A 21,445-nucleotide genomic window follows, 5' to 3' on the forward strand; every position below is an offset into this window, starting at 1 on the left:
GCAGAACACGATGAGAAGGAAGAAGAAACAGAGAGGACGGGGACAACAGAGCGAGGCGCATGCTTGGTGTAATTGAATCCAGGCGGCAGCAGAGAGAGGGACAGATGGATGAACTGAACAGATTAGCATCCGTAATCAGAGGAAGGCGTGAGGAGGAATAGATGTGGCGGCCGTGTTCAGTGAGCTGCTAACTGGTTTTACAAACATGTCTGTGAAGAGTTGCTCTGGCTCCTGATGAACACAAACTATGACTTATTGTCTCTGATCAGATGGAACAGACGTGCACCCGCTGTTTTACATGATTACTACTTCTACTGAGGCTTTGAAGAGGGTCATCGCCTAGCTCTGATAGAGACAAGAACGTGGACAGATCGGTTGCCGGTCACGGAGTGTTGGCTGTGAAACTTCAAGTTCATCTGTAAGAGACATTTAACAAACAGGAGGAAATGTCTTATTTAGTTTTTTTCAGCCTCGGATGAATCCATATTTGCTGTTCCAGTGTGTATAAATCAAACACAGTGTGTGCTGCTTATACGTTGTTGGGGCAAACTACCCTGAACAGATAATGGAAGGCCTCTCATTGGCTTCAGGTTTAGGGTACGGTTAGAGTCAGAGTAAGTCTCCGGGAAATAAGAATAGCTCATCTTGCCATCATGCTAATGTGATCTTATGTGGGTACAGACTTGCGACCTTAGAGCTGGGATGTTCGGTTCAAGCTTCATGCCCCCCTTTTTAATCTATCTTCGTCACTTGAAATATCAGCTTTTCCTTGCTTCCTTCCCTCTGTCCCATTGTGTTTACACTTGTTAGATACCTTCTTGATTAAGCCTCCAATTTACTCTTTCTGTTGCTTTCCTTTTATTAAACTGGATCCATTTTTGTTTTTTGTCCCTTTTTAGTTTTCACTAAATCTATCCATGTTAACCTTCATGCCCATCTTTGACATTCTTTCCTTCCTTCTTTTCTTCTTTCATTCATACCATTGGTAAACTTGCTGTAAAATGCATTTCCACATCCTTCCATAGTCAAATGCTTATCCATTTTTTCCTTCCTTTCTTCCTTCCATATGATAAAGTGCTATATAGGGCCTTTCTTTTCTGGTCTATTATTTATTCACTTAAGTTCCTCCAGTTTACCCCATTCGTCCTTCCTGTTTTAAACTGGATCAATTTTTGTTCCTGTTTAGTTTTTGCACTCTCTATCCTTGTTTTCTATTATATTTCAGGGACCTGCTAAACATTATTTCTTAATTTCTTCCCCTGCTTGTACTTTCCTTCCTTTAGTTAGTCTTTTCTTATTCCTGTGCTGTAATACTGAAACTTTAACACATCGTCTTCTCTTTGCACCGTCAGGGGCAGACCTCTTCACCATGTGTGACATATCACTCTCTAAACTTAGTTTGAGCTCACTCACTCTCAAACACACACCCTTCGTGCCCACAAATTAAAAGTTGAGTGTTGGACCTTGAAGAGTTCCCATGTTATCATTGCTGTGACAGAAAGATAGCAGTGAGGAACGCTTTATTTGCCGTCCGGTGCCGTCCTGTCCTCTGCTGCCGTTATCTGAACAGCTCTGGCTTCCATTGTAAACAGCCCTGTCCTCGTTAAGAAGCCTAATTAGAAAACTCTAATAATAATGGTGTGTGATTGTCCATTGTGTACTCTAAAGATTCCATTTAGAGCGGTGGCGAGCGGGTGGCGGTTTAATAAAACTTAACCAAACGGATAATTTTGCTCTAGTAATAATCCTCTGCTTCTGAAAGTTCTTTGTTTGCCTCAAGTGGTTTTATTGCTTTGCTTAAAAAAAAGACACTGATTTAATTAATCTGGGCACTTTCAGAAAATCCATTGTGACTAATTTTGCCACTGAGTGTGGATTTTAGAGGACCTGCTGTATAGAAATCATTTACCAGGTCTGAAAAACAGAACAGCTTTATGCAAGACTTTGAGACTGAAAAAATTCCTTTTTGTGTTAAGACTGTTGGCAACTCTGCTTGTGAGAGTGAGCTATCCCTCACTAATTAGTTTACTGAAGAAAAACAATCATGTATTAACCTTGATCATTATCTAGAAACAATCAGCTCACCGGCCTAGCTTGTAACGGGTGTAACCTGCCACCGCACAACCTGTGGTAGTGTGATTGCCCTTAGCACTGTGCAATCTTGAGAATCAGTTTATCAATATGCAAGATTAACACGGTGGACAAGTATATTTTACACTTCGATTGTGGCTCAAGGGTTGGCAGTTCGTCTTGTAATCAGAAGGTCGTCGGTTCGAGCCCTGGCTCGGACAGTCTCGGTCGTTGTGTCCTTCGGCAAGACACTTCACCTACTGGTGATGGCCAGAGGGGCCGATGGCGCGATATGGCAGCCTTGCTTCTGTCAGTCTGCCCCAGGGCAGCTGTGGCTACAACCATAGCTGTCTCCACTAGTGTGTGAGAGTGAATGAATAGTGGAATTGTAAAGTGCTTTGAGGGTCTCAAAAAGCGCTACATAAATGCAATCCATTATTATTATTTTAACCATGATGTTTTCTAAGCCTAACCAAGCAGTTATCCAACTTCAGGTTTCTGCCAATCCAGAAAGAATCACCAAGAAATCTAACAAGCATGGACCGGAAAAACACGAACCAAGAACTTTCTTGGGAAGCCACTGCCGCATAAAGTGAAAGCTAAAAATCAAAGATACACACATTGGACACAGGCTGCAGTGTCCTGGTCCTTATACAAACTTTTTTTACACTTGCCATAAAAAAATTGTAATAGCTAATACGTTGCAATAGAGGAGGACTGAAGTCCCTCCTAGTGGTCAGTGAGTGAGATATTACGAAATAAAGCTGGTAATAAAAAGATAAAACCAACACTGAGGTAGAGAAAACAGCCAAACACACAACTGACGAAAGAAAGTGTGCGGGTTTGCTTTGCTAGAAGCACGTATGAATTTGACCACAAATCAAAATGATCACATACTCAGCTCACAAAAATCAGGAGTGAAAGGTGGATTATATTTTGAAAAGTTCATTTTCATTTGTGCTCATACAAAGAAACTGAGGTGGATTTGGGAGAATTTCTTTTTTCTTTCAGTGACTGGAGTCTGAATCCATATCAATCACCACACCTCAAAATGCTTGGACAACATTACCAAAGCAAGCTGCTAAGAAAAACCCAGAAACTTTTGTTTGCTACCTAGCTATAGTGCTCTATATGATGCACAGCACATTAGAATTTCTTACATACAGTTGGCATCAAGCTCTTTTTAAAGGCCTTTGAGGAAAACAAAAATATTTGAGAAAATGAGGCTTGAAGAAAGAGGTGAATGACAACTAGAGTGTGTAATACAAGAGAACAGTGTACATGTGTAAATATCCCTCCAGATTTGACCTTTGCCTCCTGTCCTGGAGTACAAGTGACATTTCAAATGCAAATACAAACACACTCGACTACCGAACACACACACACACACACACACACACACACACACACACACACACACACACACACACACACACACACACACACACACACACAGTAAATTAGTCCTTGGGCAGCAGCCGCTGCCAATGGCTACTCTACATGACATTAAACGTAGGTGACTGTAAACTTGGATAATTATGATAAATGTGAGTGATTATGACGAATTATTCCCCTCCATTGTGCTAATAGCATAATTAGCAACAATAATCAAAGACTTATGATGTTGAAATAAGGCAATGCCGCGGACAATTAGACCGCAAGGAGCTAGTAATGGAGAACTTATGGTGTTTTCCTGGAGGGCAGAATTACTCTTACTTCCAGAAAGACTTTGAAACTGGGCTGGTTTTCTTAGTAATTCTGCCCTCTGATGAGAGAAAATTGAAATAAATACTCCATTAAATGCAAGCTTTTATGAAGATGGAGTGAATGAGAATGAAAGTGAGTGTAAATAAGAAGGCAGGTGGCTCAAAGGCAAACCATGTAGGTACTGCTTTGTCCTTCGAGTCAACTATTCAAGCTAAATTTTAACTTGAAGACATAAACAGTAAGAAAAACTGAAACTGTTGTCATGATTCTGGAAACGTGACCATACATGCCTCGTCTCGGGTGTTTTCTTCCTGCTCAGGCAGAGATAGTCTAAGGCGTACTGAAGCCTGAAGGCACATCAGATCATTAAAGCAGCAAAGACCTAATCTTGAGTTTGGATAATAAGGCAAAGGAAATGACGGATGTATAAACTCACTGTCATTTTTCTGTCAGAGGTGTCATCATTGTGTGGTCATGCAGTTTGAAGAAGGGATGGTTTTTGAAATCTTGCCCTCTTGCTGTGTTCAAAAATCACTTTGACATCAGAGATGTTAGAATGTTGCTGAACAGCAAACCTCTAAAAGCAAAACAGGATCAAATTCTCTAGGTGATGGATTGAAAGATGCGCTCCCTTTCACAAACTCATGGGAGAAACAATTAAATCATGTGTCTAACACTAACAGAACCTCGAATATTGCAAGAGGGATGTGAATGTGAGTGTCAAATTCAGTTACTATTCAGTTTCTGAATATCCAGAGGCAGTAGTGCTATTTTTATATAAGCATCTATATGACATTGTAAGGCAGCTGGGCTTTCACCCGATTTGCAAAATCACCATCACACTTTTGACAAATTAAATCTTTCCGAGATAAAAGCTATATGCTTGCAGAGAATGAGAAGCTGCCAGCAAATATTCCTACAATGATAACAAAAAGTGTTTAATAATAGCTGTAAATGATATCACCCTGTTTATCTTGTTGGTCCATGATTAACATTGCAAGTTACCATTACATTATTGTGATATTGTAGCTTTGCAATGTGGGGAAAAAGGGAAAAAATGATATTGCTCATATAAAATATAGTTCATCTGGAGCAAATAGTAAGCATTTTAAGTGAAACTTGGTTTGCTGTTAGCCAAATTTAGCTTACTCGCGTTGCTTTTTTTAATAAAAGCAATAAAGCAGTAAAAGCAGCTTTTAGCTAACTTCTTGGCTAATGCTAACTGAATGCTCACAAGACAGCATTTGCCAATGGCAATGTTGACTAACATTATTATGATGATGTAGGAAAAACATGAACATGGGGATACCAGATATCCCTAATCACTTAACAACATGCTAACTCTATAGCTTGGTACACTGACTACTTGCTAGTTTTCGAAGCTGTCGCTGGTTTCTCCTTCTATCTATGCCTTAAATCCGACTGGTTGAAATTACTTTGTGGCAGACAGTAATTCCCCTTATAAGTGTCATTTAACAATAGGTTTCCACTGATGACTTACTACATCAGTGTAGCAAATCAAACTGCATGAGATGTGCTGTGCTGTATACAATTATCCAAGTTGGCTCAAATTTAACAGTGACAAGTTACTGATCTTCCTTTAGACTTTCCCCAAGTTTAAATGGTTTTTGAAAGATTAAACAAAGAAAAGTACTCAAACTAATGGCTGCCTTGGAGCAAGGAAATTGAACAGATTAAAACTAAAGGTCAGAGCATTTACACTTACTCAATGCTAAATTACATGTTTGATATTCATGTGTAACAGGTTAGTAAGAATGCAACATTTCAGGATTTTTAAGAATCTGAAAAGCTTTCTGTTTAATAGGTATTAGATGATGAGGATGAGTTTTAGTAACTGGTCTTTTGTTTGAGGCAAGATCTTACAATTTTAGCGAAGCACTCCTTTGGTCATGCTACAAATTTCCATGGTGCGACAAAAACACTAGACTTAAACACAAACCTGTCTTTAACAATATAATCATTAGAAATTATATTATAAATGCACTGATTAAATCTAGCAAAACCTTCAGCATTACAGCAAAAGACTATAGAATTTGTCCAAAAAACCTGTAGCAGCCTTACTGCCACAAAATAAGTTTTCAAAAACCTTACCATTGCCAAAATCTTACAGCTGTGCCAAAACATGCAACCATTAACCACCTCCTTCATTGTAAGAATGTCAAAGGTCAAAGTCAACAGCCAGCACACATCAGATACATTCCCGAAGTCTATGTGACCCTGAACTGATGATATGTAAAGAAGATACTGAAGTGAGAGAAAATAAGAGCTGCATGGAGAGTTTTCCTCCTCTCTGAGACTCTGAATTACACTTAGGAGTAATAATTTTCAACCACTCACCCTTCAGAACGGTTAGAGATGCTGAGCCTCTCAGGCTCAGTTTGACTGATATTAGTCAAATTGCGTCATGCGCTTTTAAAGATGACTCTCTTTAACTGCAAGAGGGTGTTGAAAATAGAAGCGTTGAGCTTCAAAGGAAACTCTCTCCTCCAAGGTCATCTCGTGTTTTAACTCCAATTTCAATACTTTATGAGCGTGACTGTAATTAAAATGATGGGGTCAGCTTTCTGATATATTACAACAGAGCAACCAATGAGGTAAAGCCAGTTAATTCTTTTTCAAATTGAAACTGGCAAACTTCACATGGAAAAGACAACTTTTGGTTTCTTGAAATGCGGACGGAGTCTCCTTTATTTAGCAAACAGGACATTAAGTTGTAGGCAGTTAACTGGAAATCTGCTTATGCTGTTATCTTAGCTTTGTAGGTGTCTCCTCAGATATCTTGGCTCATTGACCTGCTGCAGAGCATCTTTGTGACTGATCAGAGTCTTTCCTAAAGTCATTCCGCAAATAATAATATAATCTTTTAAACATAAACCATAAACATTCATGGCCATCTGCAGTGAGCAAATGCTGGAGTTCACGTCTTGTATCAAATTGGAATTTATAAATAAAAACCGGTCATGATGCAGATTTTGCTTTCTGCAGAAACATGGTCTTGTATTCTGTTGTAGATATCATTTATAATTAATGGAGCATAGCGATACATCAGGCACACCAGTAGATCAGCTAATTGATATCTAAATATACAACTGGCTAACCCTATATTCTGCAAGCCCATTTACAACCCACCTCCATATCTGCTGTTTCTGAAGCTTCTCTGTTCTGTGCTGAGATCCTTCTGTTGCTTTCTCTCCCTGTGGATTTCAACATGGATGCAGAATGGTGGGGAAGTCCCATATCACCAAATACAACTCATTTTAGATAGAAATGAGGAAAAAATGATTTCTGCTTTTTGACTATAATGACCCTGTCTGATCTGAACCTAATTTCTTGCTTTGTACCGTGGAACAGTAAGTTCCTTTGAAACAAAAGGGCTGTTTTGACTTGGCTTTGAAATGAGATGATTTGAGATTCACAATCAAATTCTGTAACTTACTGAATAAAAAAAAAAAAGTTTCCCTTTAGTATTGTTTCACTGCTGTAGAATCAAATCAAAGATGCCCAATTCACGCATTCTTTCTATACTTAAAAGCTTTCTATCTAAGAATGACATGCATTCATTCTCTGACAGACGCATCGGAGAGCAACTTGGGGTTAGTATCTTGCCCAAGGATATTTGGCATGCAGACTGTAACAGCCAGGAACTGAACCACCAACCTTCCAGTTAGTAGATGAGAGCAATTAGAGATTTAAAACCTTAGGATTGAGGATAAGGGTAAGGCTTTTTTCAGAATAAAGCTGCTGTTTCTCAGGCGAGTTTTCATAGAGAACTGACCAGTATTAACATATTTTCTCACAACTGCTCTGATCAAAGATTATATGATTCAAAGTGGATATCTATGATTATACTACATATAGATTTACAGGGGTAAGAACATTGGCGCATGGATTCTTTTACAAGATGAGTGTAATACACTTGATTGATGGTGTCAATCGCTGAAGAAGAATAAAAAGTTCTTTGTCAGCCTGTGGATTTATTTCACGTTTGTCATTGTTAAAGAATTTTAAATCTTTGGTTTCTTTGCTGTATGTTCTGGTCTTTGTTGTACTTTGTTGAACTTCCACCCCAATCAGTTTTAGCAAATATTAAAAGGGAGTTTTTCCTTCCCACTGTCGCCAAAGAGATCGCCCATAGGAGGTCATCTGATTGTTGGGTTTTTTTCTGTCTTCTCTGAATTACTGTAGGGTCTTTGCCTTACAATATAATGTGCCTTGAGGCAGCTGTTGTAGTAACTTGGGGCTATGTAAATAAAATTGAACTCAGTTTTAGTTTGTTCCGGCTTTTCGATCCTTCCTCAACCCCTAATGACAAAAAACCCATGGAGGTGCACAAAGAACATCTAAAGTCCACACAGAAAGTATCCAGCCAACCAGGAGATTCAAAAGTGATGTAGACCAGGTTTGCGGCTACAGTCCTAATCACAGCAGAAGGATATCACCCACCCTTAGTGTGGCTGTAGAGTCAAGGAAAAAGATACAGGACAGACCGATGCCCCAAAATCTCATTGCAGAAACAATCCAACTCAGAGAAAAAAGCACCAGTGAAAGAACTGAAAAACATCCAATTTACAATACTGGAGGTTGAGATGAACAGCACTGTTACCCTGGACACCTGAAATAAGCCCCTTCTTCTCCTGAGAAAAACTCATACAAATTCATACAAGCTCTGCTGCACCCCTTCCTTTTCCAAATTAACATTAAATAACACATACATGAATCCTAATCCTCCCTCTTCCTCTCTCTCTGGTCAAGTTATCATTGGGGATCACTCTTTCACATCCATATATGTCTGCCTGAAACCTCTCCCTCCCTTTTCTCTCTCTTTCTCTGGACAAATTAACATTGCTAAGCACTCATGCACATTCAAACATGTCCCTACATCCCCTGCCTCTCTTTCTTTCCATCTCTCTAGGCAAATTAACATGGGAGAACAAACACCTTTGTCCTCGTTTCCTTGCTTTTCTCTTTTGCTCTTTTTCATCGTGTGGTTGAATTAACTTAGGAATCACAAAGAAATTCATGTAAACTCCCATTTGTATTATTTTCTGCCTATACATGTTTAATTTCTGCTGCTTTTCTTTCTCGTCAGACAAAAAGATGCTGATGACCACATACATGTGCTCTTATCCTATCTCCCTATACATATCCAGTTTGGAGGGTGGGGAGACCAGGTTAGAGGTTTGCAGAATGTCAAAGGAAAAAAAAAACTGGGGGAACAAAAACCTCAAATGTGGAACTTCAATTAATTTAAAGCCCCCACCCATCCATCAGCTGCACCAATCAGCCAAGAATAAATCCGCGGCAGATCTAATTACGGTGCCGTCTCCGAAGACCCCGGCTGCCGCGAAGCCAATCTTCAACTCCTTGTTTGAACAGGCTGATGAACTAAGGGACTCGATGGATATCAAGTCATTTTGTTTAATTTATAAATGGATTTTCCCCTAATACTTAAATTATCATCAGCATGAGAGAGGGAGAAAGTGAAAGAGAGAGAGAGCACAATCCAAGGCGTTTGTAAGGTAAAAAGTCTTGAACATGTGGTGCAGGAGAGGATGGAGGGATAAATGGATGGAGGGATGGAGGAGACAAGGCAAAGAATTCCAATGAGAAATGTGTCCTTTCCCAGTTTATAGCAGTGATGGCTCTACAGTGTGTTGAATCAATTTGTTCAAACATTCAGCAAACGATAGAAGCATCAAGGTTAGAGAATGTTAGCGAGAAATGGGTTGCGACCAAGGAGAACCCTGCAGACTGAAAAATGGAGCCAACACAGAAGCATCACTGACTCCCATGTTTAAATGGCCAGCTTAACAGGATCAAAAACATATGTTTACACTTTTGACTGGTCATTTTTTTCCTGCATGCATCACCTTGACGACATAATTCAGACTCAAACATCTAGACCCGAGACCGTTCAGATATTCTGCTGAGGCTAACACCTACAATTTGACTGCCATATAAAGTGCTCCCCAATGCTATTTCAATGTCTTTCAATCAGTCTGTTACAAACTTTGATTTCATCTAGCTTCAGGAGAAACTTCCTGAAAAATCTAGTCCAAAAAGGTTTATCTGCATACTTTTCAAGAGAATATAGAAGCTTTCTGAGTCAAAAGTCTTGAGTTGTCTGGTTTAGTCAGAGTCATTGCAATTCTCCTTTGGTTTTATCAAGGTCAGTCATCAATCTCTTAAAAAGCAAAGCCTGTTGTCAATTTCATTTTTCAAGCCTCTAGAACTCAAATGGATTGCTTAATTTTGATGGTGAAGTACTTCACAGCAGTCGTAAGTATTGTCCTGTTTGAACCTTTGTAACTTCTTTTCTCAGCTTGAGGATCTGTGGCAAAAATACAAATAAAGTTTCCTAATTTGAAGCCACTCTCCCATGTTTACCTACCTGGTTCGGGCGTCTCAGAGTGTGACGATGAAGAAGCCGAAGAAGCCCCGTCTTCGTTGACTGCTCCCTGGGATAGAGACATCCCTCGGCCTGGAGGAAGTTTCATCCCAAGCTGCTCTGCCATCTCCACATGATCGCCAGGGTGGATGTAGTCAAACACACTGCTACCAGTGAGCTCCACCTGCAGAAATAAAGCGTTGCTAAAAATCATCCTGTAAAACCCTTTTCGTTCTTTCTTTTGTTTCTACACAATCTTTAATTTCTTGGCTCATAGTTTACTGTTTATTATTTGTCATTTATTTTAATAATTGGTCCCACAAACCAGTGAAGAATTTGTGTGTGCTGAAAAACACTCAAATCTCAAATATGGAGAAGCAATGGCTGTTGGTTTTTGGACAGTTCGGAAATTGTTAATTGCTGAAATTCTGTTCTTTGGGGTATCATTTTCATCTTTTTTTTGCTGATTCTTCGTCCTCCTACTCCGCAGCTTGTCATCTTTCTTTCTCCTCCACCCTTTACTCCACGGCTATTTTTCAATCCATAGTTCCATATCTCTATATCCCATGCTGTTCCTTTGATTCCTAAATTCACCCTGTTCCCCTCTGTCACTCTTCTACTTCCACCAATACAATAAAGGCAATCCATCTCACAATGCACACTTTTGTAGAACTGGTAGGATTGAAGATTTTCCCTCAGGAAGAAAAGACAAAATGCATTGAGCATGCATTAAAAGTCTGCTGTAGATGGAGTTATTGAGCAAGCAGAAAAGAGACGCAATTAAGACTCTTACTTAACAGAAAAATCTCTTGGAAAAGGCAAATGCATCAGTTTATTGCAAAATATTCACGTCTAATGAATTCTTCTTTTCTTTTTTTATTTTCTCTTTGACATGTTATATTTTATTGGTAAGTGACCTTGTTAAGTAAAGATGGTACCATCTGAGTATTTACTAATCAATCTGTGTAGTAAAAGAATGGCTATATGTAAAATATTATACTTTCAGGTAGGTCAAAAAGTCGAGCTCTGCCACAAGCCTAGCAGATTAGATAATCTTACTGTTGTAATGTTCTTCTATGCATCCATTTGGGAAATCTAGTTTAGCCTGCTCAAAGTTGCTGCACACCTGCAAGGTGCTTTGCAACCCACCTCCACCTGAGCTATCAGTGTCATATCTGTTATCATTGACACCTGCTTTGCTCTGGGCTGGGGTCCTTTTGCTACCCTCCCCATCTTAAACTTAGGACGGGGAAGTTGCACAACAAAGCCACGGTGCTAAGCGTTACTACAATGACTCCTCTTGTGGGTGTTATGGTCTGGACAGAAAAAAACAGTAATAACCTTAAAGAGTAGGATAATTTAGAAGCCCTACCATTTGGTAGAATGGGCTATGATTTTGACCACTGTTTTTGATTGGGTCATCTCTTTAACACTGCAGCCCCTCTTGCTCGCAGTTCAAATCAATATAATCGCTCTAGGAATGCTACACTAGTATTATATTTTTAACAGGCCAACTAACACCTCCACCCCTCTCTCTTTCATCCCTTCTCTCCTGCTCTTTCTTCTACTCTCATCCCGCTCCTCTAATCCGTCCCTTGTCAGCCGTGGAGAATCAGCAGCATTTTGTCTTTCTTATGGAAATGGAATAAATAAGCTCCCTCTTATTAAATAAATACAGAGTCCCTTCACCTTAAAGACTCTCATTAGTGGCGATGGAAGCGGATTTGTCTTCGTTAATTGGGGATGAGACGAGCAAGCGCCATCTAAACCACAGCGTTACGCTTACACGCAAACACACATGAACACACACTGGTGCTTGCAAAAGCAAAACACGCAGCTTGCACAAACAAATTCCTGTCAAGGTTAGAAATGCACAAACACAGCTTGTGTGACGCACATTTACACACACACATAATTAGGTACACAAGTTTCAAAGGTGTGATGGTTGTGCTCTGCTATTTAACATGTGTGTTTTCATTTGTAGCATATCAAAAAAGATTGTGCACATTTATTTCCACATGCTAATCTGGTTATGTATGTTTGTGTGTGTGTTCAGGTTTTTTGGGGGTCCGCTGGGACAAAGGGGATTACATGGGTGTAATCCCTTTAATAAGAAATCCCTTTAAGGCAATTTAGTCCCCTCATAAAGTCTCATCTGGAGCAGAAAGTGATGATTAAGAAATGAGGTTGATCACTGAATAACATACACACACACATTCAGACCCTGGTGCACCATGGGAGTTAGTGTTCATGTTTACACATTACAGTGCTAATTGGATCTACATTGTTCTTCCTTGCAATAACACGCTGACTTTTAATCAATTAAAACTTGGCATAACTATTTTACATAAAGTCACTGGTGGAGCTAATTACACAGAGGAAACAATGTAGAAAAGAAATTAGACATTCTGACACTTGCTGCAACAACACTTTAAAATAATTATCATGCAGCAGACCGAAAAATAACACATTACTGTAGACAAGTATGTGTCAGCTAGAAGTATGTAAAGGGTAGTGGCATTTAAAATTTTTTATAACCCTAGAAACAGTTTAGATGTATTCTAACATTGAAAGTAAATAAAAGTAGAGCTTTGCTCTAATACTAACAGAACTGACTTTTTTTTTCTGGGGGAAAAAAAAGACATCCCCCACTTTTATTTCCAGTGGTCCTAATCCCCTTCTCTACTCGCGGGGTGATGATCAGTATAAACATCACAATGGATTCATAATAAATTATTTTTAAAAAACATATGGCAGTTAATAATTGCTATACGTTTGACAGTGTTCATCCAAAGTTTCATTCAGATCGGCACATCCGTTAAAGAGACAGATGGAAGGGAGGAAGCTGTTGAAATATTTTTATTATTATCCTTTATTTCTCCTGGTGAAAAGCCAGCAAAAGTTACAACAAACAGAACTGGCAGATAAAGTAAATGTAATGAAATTTCAAAATAAGTGTTCTTACAGAATTCAAAAATTAAAATGAGTTGAAATTTGTGCTAAAAACACTAAAGGTCAGGTAAAATAATTTCCACAGTTATCTCTTCCTTTGGTAAATGCTACCATTAGCTGCAGTACTCAAACACTGGTGCAGTCTTACATTGCACAGACATAGTGGGCATTTATGCTTCAACGGTAAATGGACGCCATAGCCGTAAACTCCCCTGAAATTGTACTCTGGAACCAACAGCAAAAACTGCTGTGCCCCTAGAAATTCAACTTCATGATTGGCCTGCTCAGCCTGCCTCCTGTGCATTTTCCAACTATTTTTATGTAGTTTTTGAATTTATTAGTGAGAGAATAACAAACATTGCCTAACTAGGATGAATAATTATCCCAGCATCAATATAAGTACTCACAAATATCATGAAATTACAGGAGGAAGGTTTCTGAAACTGTTGGAATGGATGTTAGGAAATGTACAAAGTGGAAAAAATTAAGGGATGAACACACCTGGACCACATCAAAGACACAAAACCCAGGAGAGACAAATTTATTTGAGTCTATTGGATGTCACCACTTAACCACTTATAAAACAACGGACACGACTACGCTGCAATTAACAGGAAAATTAGGTGTTTAAAGTCCATGTAGCATGAAAAAGGTTTACTTTAAACTGTAAAAAAGAATATTAAGGAACCCAAAATAAAAACATGGAGCCACAAATGAGCAGAATAGGAATCTGTCTGGGAACAGTGGAGGAGTTAAAAGTTGCCCTAAGCTTTATGTATTATTAGATAGTGGATGCTAATATCTTTAATGTTATGTTGTGCATGTTCGCAACACTTTATACATGAAGAGTAAATCAAGAATCTGTTCCAAAGATCACCTTAACACACAATGAAAGAATCTAGGCCAAAGCAGAAGCCGAAAGTTTCAAGTTTTCACTTGAAGCTAAAATTATTTAACATTGTACATTTAAAATGCAAAATTTCTACAATGCCATTACAACTCAACTTGCTCAGTTGACAAGACACCTCTACATTAATTTTTCGTTCATGTCAGAAGAAGCTAGGAAAGGAAACGAACGTGTGTCTCAGGGTTATTATTGTTAACGAAAACTAACGAAATAACGAAAACTAGAAGTGAAAAAACATTTTCGTTAACAGAAATAAAAATAAAAACAACAAAAGGAAAACTAACTAAAACTGTAATGAGTGTTCACAAAACTAACTAAAATTAACTGAATTTATAGCAAAAATGTGTTTAGTTTTCATTGATGTGTGCGTGTCATACAATAGTCAAGGGTGAAAATGAAGTTTAGTTTCCAGATTTATTCTTGCTGTGTCTCATTATGCCAGCAAGTGGCAGTACGTTAGTCGAGTCGTCTGTGTTGCTGCTCCGTCCACGCGCAGAATCATGTCAGGAAAAGTCGGGAGAAAGCGCCAGAGTCGAATTTGGGATTGCTTTGAATATGACTGTGTTTTGGATAAAGCAAGTGTCTTGTAGTGGAAAGAGACAAATTATGAGGGACATTTCTAAAGGGGAAAAATTCCCACAAACCTTAAAGTGCACTTGAAAAGCTCACACAAGAAGGCTAACCTAGCTTACCTTGAGAAGGTAAGGGAGCACACACTCAACCCTCTTCCCCAGAAACAGACGCTAAGGCAAGGCAGCGTGATGCATCCCGAGACAACAGGACGGGGATATCTACATAACTGTGTGAGTCAATTGCCTTCAAAAAGTTTATCAATTCACTTGAAACAAAATTACGAACACCCGGTGCTGCAAGAGTTAAAAGTCTAATTGGGGCCAAGATATACATTTTATAGTTGCCTGGTATCAATGGTTGTTCATCTGCCTTTATTCATTTATTTATTTAAAGAACCCATAGGTGGGAATGTGAGTTGTCTGTCTCTGCGTGTTAGCCCTGCGACAGACAGGCGACCTGTCCAGGGTGCAGGGTATGGTAGCTGGAATAGCAACATACCCAAGGATAAGCAGAAGAGAATGACTGATATGATGAAACTTAATTATTGCAAACACAACTAAAACTATAACTGAAACTAATCAAAACTAAACTGAAACTAAGGATTTTCAAAAAAATAAAAACTAAACTAAACTAGCAAACAATTGGTAAAAACTAATTAAAACTGATATAAAATTGAAAATCTGAAGTCAAAACTAAATAAAAATAAAAACTAATGAAAATTGCAAAACTATTAAAACCCTGGTGTGTCTGTATGTTCCTGCCTTAGAGCCACCATGCCAAAGTGCAATATGTTTACTTGGCGGATAAAGTGACTCCTGATTTAACACACACAGTTTGTGCCAGTTTCTGTTTTTCACCAAAACACAGCGCTGAAGATGTATGGCAGCCTACGTTTTTTAATCAGGCGGGAACCTTGGCAACAGCAACATCTATATATCAAGCTATCCTTCCAGCTTTCCATACAGAGGTTGGCCAAGAGATTTAATACCATTTCTTTTTTCTCTTTCTCCTAATATCTCGTGTATATGGGGTAGCGAAGTGCGACTAAATTCAGCCTACACAGTAGGCAATGTTTTCAGGGACATGAAGATGTTGGAATAGGTTTCCAACTTTGTGGGGACCTGGACCATCATGATTTACCTACGAAAACATAAACAAAGAGAAGGGAAATGTGGGACATTAAAGTTGTCTAGGACTCGAGGTGGCTAAACTATGACACAAAACTGGGCATTCACATTTGTTAAAATATCCAGTAATGCATCCATTCAGTCAGCACTGCTCTATAAAGATGGAAGAATAGGTATGGGGTAGTCAAAGTTCGTCTGGAGACCTTTATCAAAACAGGCTTCGTCTTTTCAATCTTCTCATTATGTATTATTTGAAAAGGATGGACAACAGATACACTAGCATATTGCAATTCCCCTGCATCAAAGCTGGTTCGGGCCACTCCAGCATATCACTCAGACACAGGAAAAGCAGGACTTGAAATGGACTGGAAATGACGACGGAACAAATCCAACTTATGTGATTCCGCTGAATCAATCTTCCATGTTCTGTTCAGGGTATGTTTAACCTCTCCTTTACCAAAAAACAAAGGAATGATTCAAACAACAGATAAAGAAATACATACATAGTGCTATCAGGGGTTTAACAAATTGAGGGATGTGCTGGCTGAGTGGTGACCTCAGCATAAAAAAAAGCCTCTCATCACTCCCATCAGGCTCAGTATGCATTTTGACATTGTTTGTCTGCTTAGAGTCTTTAGATAAAACTTATTAAAGCACAACAGACACGCAGGCTTTATCGCTTCACTCACCCTCCCAGACAAGGACATCAAGTGACAAAAGACAATAAGAATGACGGCGATAACCGTGTCAAACGAGCACAGAGTGAGTGAGAAAGTGTTTTGCGAATGAATCCAAATGTTAAGCGAGTGTGTTCGTGCGAATCAAAGAACGTGTGTGTTTATGTTCGCCCTTCTGCATCCTTATCAGTCCCTTCTCCATATTTTAGGACGTGCACATGTGTGATGGAAGAGGGTGCTGTCAGCTGTAATTACTGCAGACATACTAGTATTCGCGGCACACTGCTCAGCTATGTGAACCTTGCATTTAGAGCAGGAAACCAAAAAGTCTAGGTTGAGGTTTCTGCCGAACACTAGTTTCTAAATTAAACTGGGCTTTCCTCAACTATTAGCTGGTGGGTTAGGGTTAAAGTCAGGGTAATGTAAGTGATTCCTTTTTTAAGAAGCAAAATCATGGTCTGAATGAACTCTTGTGCCAAAATAGGAGCTCTATAAAGTCTGTTATAGACTCTTCTTGTTAGCCAGTGTCTTTTCATTTTATTTTATTATTTTTATTTTTTGTATATGTATAGTGTAACAATGCTGGAGCTGACAGGTGGAAGAAAAGGGAAGAATAAAAGAAAAAGAGAGGAGAAATAGGAGAAAATATAAGTGATTCATAACAATATGTCTTTCATGGAGGTCATAAAGCAAGTGAGCCGAGAGCTGTTTTTACAGAGACTTCGATACAAGCAGACTAGGGCTGGGCCATATCATACCGTTCACGGTAATACCGGTATAACGTTGGGCAACGATAAGAAAATGAAATATTGCGATAGAATATGAGTAAAACGCGCATGCGCAGTGCCTTTGTTTTCGTACACACATGGGGGTGACGGAGAATGAGAAAGGCGAAAGCGGATCGTTGAATGAAACAGATGAACCAGAATTGGTTTTTAAAAATGCTGCAACTTCAGTGGTGTGGAACTGGTTTAGCTTTCGTACGTCAGATACACAACAAAGCACTATTTTTGGTAGAGCATGCTAGCAGGCCGTCACTTAAAATCAATCCTTTGATTTTCTGAAAATCGACAGTGCCCCTTATAATCCCGTGTGCCTTATGTATGAATTCTGGTTGTGTTTACTGACCTCGAAACGGTTTTATGTACACGGTGCTCGAAAATCTGTCAAATGTTTTAGTACAACTTTGCTAAGCTACGAAGCCGCACCGCTTGATGGATTGTCGGAGCATTACGGCTATCGTAGGCAGAGCAGAGTGATACGTACTGTGCTTCAACATAATATTACCGTATTGTGTGTGTGTATAACCTCTTTTTAAGTTTTGTGGATATTATACATGGTTATGCTGAGGATATGTCGGCCAGTTTCCACTGGAAATGCCTTTTGGTTAAACTGTCAGCAAGGAATTTGCATTTGCACTGTTACATTTTTATATAACTTTAATGCACATAAAAAACAGCTGCTTGTTTCAGTGAAAATACATTGATGTTTTTTGTTTTTTTTGCACTAATAAAGTTGTTGAGTTGTAAAATATTTTGTCTGGTGTCAATTATATCGTCAGTTATATCGTGATAAATATTTTTGGTCATATCGCCCTGCTCTAAAGCAGACTTCTTTTTGCCCCCTCCTAGTCACTGCAAAGGGCGTAGTTTAATGTATTTCCAGACAGACCTGGGGAACATGTCCATTGTTTCTGTGCAATCCATTCTTCCAATGTGATCCGATGTCCTTTGGCTCAGTTCAATTCAGTTTTATTTATAGAGTGCCAAATCTCAACAGTTCCCTCAAAACAATTCACACTGTAAGGGAAAGACCCTAAAATAATACAAACCCCAACAATCAGAGGACCCCCTTGTGAACAAGCACCTTGGTGATAGTGGGAAGGAAAAACTCCCTATTAACAGGAAGAAACCTCTGTCAGGGAAGGGCAGCCATCTGTCGCGAACCTGTTGGGAGTGAATGGAGGGAGACAGGACAAATGACACGCTGTGGACGAGAGCCAGCAATGAATAATAACTAATGATTCAATGCAGAATGGTGTATAAACACAAAGAGAGTGGAAAGAGGTGAGTGAAATGTTCAGGACATCATGGAAAGCCCCCAGCAGCCTAGGCCTATTGCAGTGTAACATTAGGTCATGTGTTATTTTGGAAGTGCCATCTTCAAACAGCTTTATTTGACGGTGAAATGTAGCTTTGGGGCAACAAAGAGTGAGGGGTCATGCTCTTTTGCTGTGTTTGACCATAACCTAAAGTTCTATATCTGGAACAATTCTCAGTAATACAAATTATTTTCCGTTTTGCTTCCTCTGTCTCTTTAAACAATGCTAAACTGTCGACCCAACCTCGGCCTGTGTGACAAAAACCATGAGCCATTAAGAATGAATTACAAAGCCGGTCTAGCCCTCGTAACTTTTCACCACCATTAATTACACCTCCAGCTCCAGAGTACGAGAAAGAAAAACACAAATTTCTTCATTTTCATTGTGAAAGGCGCAGCCCTGGCAAACTAAATAACAAATAAAAGACATGAAATCCGAAGCGTTGAATTCCCATTAATCACATTCTCACTCTCTGTATCACACTTTAATTAATATGGCAACATTTTAAAACCACACACACAGAAGCACACGTACCTCAAAACAGTAAAAAACCTCTGTGTGACTTTGTAAAGTACTAATCAAATAAATTGATGTTGGCTCGCAGGGTTCAGAATTAATTACAGCATTAAACATTAGCTAAGTGGGGTAATATTCCAAGTTTGATAGTGCATAATTACTCTGCTGTTAATGATTCATGGGGCGTCGGCCTCCGTTAGAGGCGAGGAGCGAGTAGAAATGATGGACATCAGCTCATGTGTCAAAAAACTGCAGACCAACTTCATTTCCTCCTTAAAGGATAGAAATATTTTACATGTTTTCTGAAATCTTGCGGTTTTCGCTTGGAGCTTTTGAAAATCTTAATTAAACTGAATAATTTACACTTAAACATAGAAACTTAAGTGTCAGCAGCGAAAGAGATAAAGCTAAGCCATCAAATGTAACACTTGAGTAACCAAGCAACTCAATAATGTGCACACTGTGGGGAAAAAAGACAGAAAACAAAGCCTGTAAAATAACAAAAGAAGGTCATGAATACTGAAGATGGCACTACATATTTATCTAATTTATCCTATTCTGATTTGTCTACTACAAAAAGCTAAGAAACATCCTGCTGTTAAGCTTACCATACTTATTTTATTCTGTTAGCCTGCGGTCCCTGCAGGAGCTGTGGGATTGTCAGGCACTTGAATTCCAGGGTGATTCCAGGTGAAAACCTACTCTTTATAATAACTCTAGTTCTTTGTTTTATTCTTTTTGCACACTTGCTTCTTTTAACTTCCCAGAATTTGCTTTAAAGCATCAAAATGTCTGAATAAAGCATATGCCTGACTGTAATCATGTAAAATTATATACACACACACACACACACACACACACACACACACACACACACACACATATACATATATATATATATACATATATACATATATATATATATATACATATATATATATATACATATATACATATATATATATATATACATATATATATATATATATATATATGAGAGAGAGAGAGAGAGAACAAAAAACTGGTTCCATATGGTGCAAACTATGTGTAGATTTTGTTTGTGTTCCAGAGCGCTTAATATTCATAAGTGCATATGTGTATTAGTGCATAATGTTTATATAGTATGGAGATTAATGTGTCTGTGACCACACTCCGTTCTCATATATGTGTGTGTGTGTTTGAGAATAAAGCTAGAATCAAGCTGGAAGACTTGGTGTATTATCAGTCAGATGAATGGGGATGAATCTATATAGCAAGCACATGCATGCATGCATGCACGCATACATACACACACATGCACACACACAGCTGATATCAAGACGCTTTCCTTGTCAACACCTCAGAGGATGACAAATGAATGGTCCATTATGAACTGTTTGCCACGCTCTGTTTGTGTGTACGTGTGTGTGTGTCAGTCAGCCTCTGATAGATGGTGATTTATTAGGCAAAACAAAACACCGAACACTGAAAGCAATCACTTCATTGGGGGAGTGAGAAAGAGGGGGAGAGAGACAGAGGTGGCTATATAGCACGGTGAACAGTAAGAGGTGTCACACAGGAGGAAGTAAGAGGTGTCGTACTTTTCCAGGTCTAAATGAATTATGGCACATCAGCTATTCTCTCTGAAAGTTAAGTTTGAAGTGAATGAGTAGCAGTGTAACATGGCGTTCCACGGAGACCTCCAGTATGTTTAATGTGTTGTTTATAACCCCAATGTTGCTAGATTAGTGCGTCTGTTTGATTTTCAGAAATTTTACTTCAAATTAAGTTTAAAAAATATTAAAAAAGAAAAAAAAGGCAAACAGTTCCAACTGAAATAGATTGCAACCTTAAAAAGCAAAAAGAAACTAATTCTGAACCTGAGAATGATAGGCATGAGCGCGAGTCTGTGACTGATAGATAAGGGTTGATCTGATATTGGTGTGTTGCAGTTGTTCCTCCAACATCATATTAATGCGGCTCCAGACACATTATTGCAACTAACCAATCATGTTATTGTGATTTTTATCCTTTATCACTGGGGAGAAGTCTGCATTAAAGGCTTGCTTCCAGACTTTCGAACACAAGGTTACAATTGCAAAGGGTCTATTTTAAACCAACCCATGATCTATACTAAACATAAAGTATTTCAGTCAGAACCTTCACATTCACATCCAATTTGATTTCTGTGTGCAGTAAATTATATTTGATGGTTTGCTCTGTTCTTGGACTTCCCTGACTTTCCATAGGCAGAGCTGGAAGAAAGCAGAACGGCGGCAAGAGCCCTCAGCAGGCAATAGCAGTCATCGTTGGCAACAAATATGCCAACTGATAAAGTCAGAAATGGCACGAAAAACCGGAGTTGGGGTAAAGGTGGACTGCAGCGCAGCATGCAGATACTGAGCTAACATTTGATGTTGATCGGCA

General features: G+C 38.9%; 1 protein-coding gene across 2 annotated transcripts in view; it reads right to left on the reverse strand.

The window, feature by feature from the left end:
* Window positions 1–21,445, reverse strand: part of npas3 (neuronal PAS domain protein 3) — a 370,655-nt gene that overhangs the window by 51,593 nt on the left and 297,617 nt on the right. For both annotated transcript variants that reach the window (XM_080870618.1, XM_080870619.1), the window contains one exon: window positions 10,190–10,370. In XM_080870618.1, the coding sequence (XP_080726744.1) occupies window positions 10,190–10,370 (181 nt within the window). The remainder of the gene's footprint in view (window positions 1–10,189; window positions 10,371–21,445) is intronic.

The sequence above is a fragment of the Rhamphochromis sp. 'chilingali' genome, assembly GCF_963969265.1.
Source record: "Rhamphochromis sp. 'chilingali' genome assembly, chromosome: 21".
Lineage (NCBI taxonomy): Eukaryota > Metazoa > Chordata > Actinopteri > Cichliformes > Cichlidae > Rhamphochromis > Rhamphochromis sp. 'chilingali'.